Source organism: Chrysemys picta, chromosome 11 (assembly GCF_011386835.1).
Source record: "Chrysemys picta bellii isolate R12L10 chromosome 11, ASM1138683v2, whole genome shotgun sequence".
Classification (NCBI taxonomy): Eukaryota; Metazoa; Chordata; order Testudines; family Emydidae; genus Chrysemys; species Chrysemys picta.
In genome coordinates this window covers 46004152-46010967 of record NC_088801.1, presented here as the reverse complement: position 1 = coordinate 46010967, position 6816 = coordinate 46004152, and the positions used below count along the sequence as shown (strand labels likewise).

Sequence of the window (6816 nt, the reverse complement as noted above, 5' to 3'; positions counted from 1 at the left end):
ATTTGCACTTGAGCTACTGAATAGTGAGAAGGCACCTAACATCGCTTTCAAACTATAACTAAACAGCCTATCATTCTTCCCCAAATAACCAATAAAGCAAGACCCATTCTGATAAAGTATTAATAGAAACGCTCACTGGTCCCTAGGTATAACATTTACTTTACCTACATCTTTAAAAGATTTTCATTTTCTGGTGATAAAGTTAAATTCTATTTAAACGTGCAAAGCTTGATTCATGACACATACAAAGGAGACTGTGTAATACTTTCAAGGATATGTACAACCCGACCTAGCACATGGTATTTTATATAGATAAAAAAATATATGCATGGATGATAACCGAAGGCAATGATACTCCGATAGTGAAATATATCATTAATATGTGTGTTTGTGTGAATCTGTGTGGGGTGTGAACAAGCGCACAGGACTGGATGAAAAGTGCCTGAGAGGAATTTCTGGTCTGCAGGAAATCAGTTTTTGAGTTGTTTAGGTGAGTGTGACATTGCAATAATTGACATTTAATGTCTAAAAGATCTTTAAAAGTTGCTCAGCTGTGTTTCCAGTGAGGAAAACAAATACACTACGGGAGGAAAATGCTAAAAGGTGCCTTCATTGGGAAAGTGGAGAAATTGCAAACGCCCACTCTCGGGGCAGAGGTGAGGAGTGGGAGAGAAGACACCAGACTAGGAGATAGTAACAATTACCGTGAAAAGAGGATATGTACATGCTGAAACCTCAGTGGATCTGTTCCCCGTCCCTGCTAACCAACTCTACTGGAAATTTCTTCTCTTAAAAAACAACACACAAATCCCAGAGCAACAACAGCAGCGCCAGGAAAGTGCTCCCCTCCCCAGCGGCGAAAGGGTTAATCTCTCCTGCGGGTACAAACAGGTCCGCAGAGTCTCTCACTGGCGACAGATGGCCACTTTCTTTTGGCCACAAAGGGATGGAATCGAGAGCTCCGCTGAATACAAATGGGCAGGTCACGTGAGAAGCCCGGACCCTTTGCTTGACGTGGACTACCATATGGCGCGTGCCGGGGAAAGCTGAGAGAGGAGGGGAAAGAGGAGGGAGGAGGGGTTTACCAGGCAGCACCAGGGGCGCAGGCGCTGTAGGCTATTAAGGGGGAGCGCCTAGATCCCCTTTACCCCTCCCTCTCCTTTAGCATCACTGGCCCCGCTATATAACCTGCGCGCCCTGCACCCAGCCCCTAGAAAAAAGAGAAAACACCCTCACACAAGAGAGCTCTCCAGGAGTAACAGGGTTATGAGACCATCGCTGCAAAGGAGACATTAAAAAAAAAGAAGGTAATTATAACCCCCGATTTCCTCCTCCGAAACAGAATTTCAGCACAGATACCTGCAGCTGTATCTAGCTAGAGATATACAATGTGTGAGTGTTTAATGTAGTTTTTAATCTGCCTACAACGGAAACAGTTTAATGCCCCAGTATCTCAGTGTGTTTCATTCTAAGACATTATTTCCACAGGTTGCGATTATGGGAGCCGGGGGTTTAACCCCCACCCCCGATTAACTTTTTCACATATTTAGCTAGTACTCCTCCTCTTCCTCAAACCCCAGTGTACATTTGGTCTGAATATCATTGTTTTCTGTCTATTTTGTAATTTACCACTTATATTTGGGGGGGGGGGTGAGGGACAGAGGGAATACGGCGAGTTAATTATAGAATGGAATCGATGGTCCAAAGGTTTGAATGAGAAGGGTATTATTTCCCATACGCAGAAAGGGTTGTTGGGAGAAGACGTTGGAAGAAATACTGCTGCAATTTATGGTAAAGCTGCTGTAGTGTAAATCGGGCTTGGAGGTAGGTAAGTGGCGAAGAGTTTGGAGAGGAGAGAGAAAAGCGAGAAGGAACTGCAAGAGCTGCTACCTGTTACAGTGTCGGAGATACCAAAGGCTTCAGACGCCACTCACAGCAATGCACTAATTCAGCTCTTGCACTGAAGCCCTTGTATTCACCTCAGCAGAGACTTTGCCAGCATGGAGCACTGCCGTTCTGCGAATGATACTTGTTTTCACCTTTTTGTGAAAGGGTTCAGCAGAACTTTGAGAATCCTGAAATGGAGGGAACAAGTAGTTTTCAGGTGGACAGTTTTTTAGAGAAAGTGTCACACCTGATCCCCCATCTGGAGAGCTGAGCCTTGCTTGGCTCTGAACAGTTCTGGAGGTTGCATTCTGGCTATAGTACGCGGGGGGCTGGGGGGGGGGGGATTGTAGCTACTATAGGGAGGCGGTGGGAAGAAAAGGAGAGCAAGAAAATGAATAAAACCTGTGATTACTGGATCTTTGTTTACAACTTTTCCCCGTAGAATCTGCAAACATTCACAAAACTGCTTCACGTACTCCGATTGTGTCAATCACATTTTCTTCTGCATCATCAATTTATATTCCCCGCTAATATTAGCAAGTTACATAATGGCATTGGGACATAAATACATCAATTATAAGCGAGAAGCGCAGGCACAATTAAAAGTTTAATGTCTTATTTTTGGGAAAACATAATGCCTTTGTACACACACACACACACACACACACACACATTTTGTATATATGGAAAGAGAGAGGGAGGGCTGTGGGAGGAGGGTTGTGTTTCTTCTGTTTAAAGTGTTTCTTCTCTTTTTGTCCCCTCTTAAATGTAGGACTTCAAAAATGACCAAATCATACAGCGAGAGCGGGCTGATGGGGGAGCCCCAGCCCCAGGGTCCCCCGAGCTGGACAGATGAGTGCCTCAGCTCTCAGGACGAGGAACACGAGGTGGATAAGAAGGAGGAGGATCTCGAAGCCATGCAAGCCGAGACCGAAGAGGACTCGCTGAGAAACGGCGAGGAGGAGGATGAAGACGACGACTTAGAGGAAGAGGAGGAAGAAGAGGAAGAGGAAGAAGACGATGACCAAAAGCCTAAAAGACGGGGTCCCAAGAAGAAGAAGATGACTAAGGCGCGCATGGAGAGGTTCAAGCTGAGGCGCATGAAGGCTAATGCCCGGGAGCGGAATCGCATGCACGGGCTGAACGCGGCTCTAGACAACTTGCGCAAGGTGGTGCCCTGTTACTCCAAAACGCAGAAACTCTCCAAGATCGAGACCCTGCGCTTGGCCAAGAACTATATCTGGGCGCTCTCCGAGATCCTGCGCTCCGGCAAGAGCCCGGACCTCGTTTCATTTGTACAGACCCTGTGCAAGGGGTTGTCCCAACCCACTACCAACTTAGTAGCCGGCTGCCTCCAGCTCAACCCCAGGACTTTCCTTCCCGAGCAGAACCAAGACATGCCGCCCCATATGCAGCCGGCCAGTGCTTCCTTCCCAGTGCACCCTTACGCCTACCAGTCCCCGGGTCTTCCCAGTCCGCCCTATGGCACCATGGACAGCTCCCATATCTTCCACGTGAAGCCTCCGCACTCGTTTGGGGCTGCTCTGGAGCCATTTTTTGAAAGCACCCTCACTGATTGCACCAGCCCTTCCTTTGACGGACCCCTCAGCCCGCCCCTCAGCATCAATGGAAACTTCTCTTTCAAACATGAACCTTCCAACGAGTTTGATAAAAATTATGCCTTTACCATGCACTATCCCGCAGCTACTCTGGCAGGAGCCTCAGGCCACGGATCAATCTTCTCTGGCTCTGCCTCTCGCTGTGAGATCCCCATAGACAACATTATGCCCTATGAGAGCCATTCCCATCACGAACGAGTCATGAGTGCCCAGCTCAATGCCATCTTTCACGATTAACCCTTCAAGGCGCATCAGCGTCATGACAGAGAAGGAAACAAATCGACTGTGCGTACAGTGACTGACTTGTTTACAAAGGGCAGCCCTTTGGGTACCACTGCTACGAAGTGCAAATACTCCAAGATTCAAGTGATATATGTATTTATTGTCGTTTCTGCCTTTAGGTGAAACTGGGATGCAAAGTTCCTGTTCACCTTCTGTATTATTTTCTAAAAGCTCTTGAAAACTACACTGTAAATTTGGTGTAGGGGTATTCAGATCGTTTTAATTATCTGATCGGGATAACAAAATCACAAGCAATAATTAGGATCTATGCAATTTTTAAACTAGTAATGGGCCAATTACAAAATATATATAAATCTATATTTTTCAACCAACATTTTACTACTTGTTACCTTTCCCATGCTGAATTATTTTGTTGTGATTTTGTACAGAATTTTTAATGACTTTTTATAACGTGGATTTCCTATTTTAAACCATGCAGCTTCATCAATTTTTATACATATCGGAAAAGTAGAATTATATCTAATTTATACAAAATAATTTAACTAATTTAAACCAGCAGAAAAGTGCTTAGAAAAGTTATGTTGCCTTAGCACTTCTTTCTTTTCAAATCGTTAACAAAATGCACAGTCCTGGCAATTTTTTTCCCATGAAATTATTTCCCCCGTTACAATTAGAACCAGATCCCTAATTCTTGAGAGGATAGAAGAACGAAATACTTATTTTCTATTAGAACATATCAATCCAACACATTACTTGCACAAACTTGTATATAAATATTATAAGCAAATGCCAACACCCTTCTATAATCAAAAGCTGCTTGACTATCATATACAATTTGCACTGTTTCTTTTTAGTCTTTGAACCCCTTTGCATCCCGTAATTTTGAAGAGAACTTGAAAATAGTAACGTTTCCAGACAATATAAATGCATGATTTTATACATATTCACACAATCGGTGGTTTGTCACATACTCTTATGAATTGGAGCCTAAAACTAATCAGGAGTTAATGTTGGGCTATATACCTATTGTAGTCAATTAGTACAGTAGCTTAAAACAAATTCAAACCATTTAACCCGTAATTAGAACAATAGCTATTGCATGTACAATGCAGTCCAGAATAAGTGCTGTCTGAAATGTAATGCTGGTTCAACTGGAATCAATCTGTACTGTAATTTTGTTTGTAATCCTGTATATTATGATGTAATGCACACTGGGATTTTAGAAACATCCATCCATTTGCAACAACATAGTATTGGACATTTGATCGAATGTTGCATTTCTCTTTATATGTGATTTTTTTCTTAGTGTAAGTAATTCCTATGGGATTATTGTTTTACTTGGATAGCTCATGAAAGATGCAACATTTATTATTTGTAGAATAAAACGGACTCAAAAACAAAGGACTGGATTCTTTCTTTGTTTTTATTTTTTGTTTTGTTTTGTTTAGTGCAAAACTACATTATTTTGTATTGTTGGTCTGTTTAATTTCAAAGGATGTAAATAGAAATGTAGTACAAATTTGTGAGTAATATGGAGACGGCTGAATTTGAGTTTTCAGCTTCAGGTTGCTGGTTTTGACTTTTGTGTACTCTTTGTGACTGATGTGACCCGTCTCATTAAAAAAAAAAGACAAAAGTGTTAACATTTGTGGGCTACCAAGAACTTGCAAAATTTGCCTCTACTCTCGATTTTTTAATCCTTGTCACAGCACAGCAGGGCTGAGAGTTGGAATGGATTTCTTTAAACTTCAGGAAGCGTCTTCGTGTCTCCATCTTCTCTTGATTTTTAATACTTGCAAATTGTCCTGGTGCTCAGTGAGAGCACTGTGGGAAAGTATACATTTTAGCCATTATTTTCGAATAGAAAGTGATTCAGCAATCACTAACGTAGTTAAAGCGAACCGGTCATTAAAGGATTAATTCTGACTCATTAAGGATTCCCTAAGTGGTACATAAAAAGCGAGTTATCCAAAGTTGTTTGCCCACAATATAGGAAGAATTGACCATTTAAGATCCAACTATTTGTTCATGAGATTGTTTCTCAGCCAGAGTCTTTTCCCGGCAGCAGGTACTAGCCTAGGATTGGCTCCCCAGGACTCCGCCTCTTAGAGGCTGTACCTCTCTTGAACCATTCCTGAGTTTGGTCCCAGCTCAGAAGTCGCTATAACTAATTGCTCGCTCCATTCTGAAAAGTCTTGGCGCTCACCTCCGCCATAGAGGTGGTGGCTAAGAATGAAGTATCTGGAGAATAGTATTTTGGCACCATCCCTTCTCCCCATCCCTCAGCAGTGCTTTCATTCTTCTCCTTAGCAGCTGCACAGGGTTTTTTTTCTCTAACCAAGGCCATGATTCTGACACTACCAATTCACTAGGCACTGTTCCCCTTCTTTCGAGACATGAAACATGTGGTCCTTTAATTTTTAATCTTCAGTGGCCTTCTGGGGCTGTAGAAACCTACAGACACAAATTGCCCAGGAAATCTGAATAATCTAATGGCCATGAACAATCTAGAAATGAAATTATCAACAGGTCTATCACAGACTGGTGCAAATGAAATGAGTGACCTTAAAACTTCTCCTTGAAACACATTGTACAAAGTCCTTCTTCACAAGTGGGAGATACTTTATAAAGTGCCTTAAAACGAACCCCAAATGAATGAGCAAAACTTCGCAGGTCTGATCATAGAATATCAGGGTTGGGAGGGACCTCAGGAGGTCATCTAGTCCAACCCCCTGCTCAAAGAAGAACCAATCCCCAGACCAATTTTTACCCCAGTTCCCTAAATACCCCCGTCAAGGATTGAACTCACAACCTTGTGTTTAGGAGGCCAATGCTCAAACCACTGGGCTATCCCTCCCCCCTAAAGAAGTCAAGTGACTTGCCCAAGGTCACATAGCAGATCATATTATTATCTTCTATTTCAAAAGGTGCTTTATTGTAAAAACAAAAATCAAAGAACCAAAACCATATTAAAATTTGCAATGTGTTTATTGCCAGTCTTTTGGCCTAAAAACAAACACATTGAAAGTTAATTGCTAGGCTAGCTGATTCACTTTGCATTAGCTTG

At 42.6% G+C, this 6816-nt stretch overlaps 1 protein-coding gene across 1 annotated transcript; it reads left to right on the top strand.

Annotated features, from left to right (window-relative positions):
• Positions 1-1155: 1155 nt before the first annotated feature.
• Positions 1156-5150, top strand: NEUROD1 (neuronal differentiation 1). Its single transcript, XM_005306556.4, has 2 exons — positions 1156-1307; positions 2660-5150. The coding sequence occupies exon 2, from the start codon at positions 2670-2672 to the stop codon at positions 3741-3743; it is 1074 nt and encodes a 357-aa protein (XP_005306613.1). The 5' UTR covers positions 1156-1307; positions 2660-2669; the 3' UTR covers positions 3744-5150.
• Positions 5151-6816: the final 1666 nt, after the last annotated feature.

Excerpts from the sequence above, each read along its gene's own strand:
- NEUROD1 (XM_005306556.4), top strand. The coding sequence starts at position 2,670 with ATGACCAAATCATACAGCGAGAGCGGGCTGATGGGGGAGCCCCAGCCC.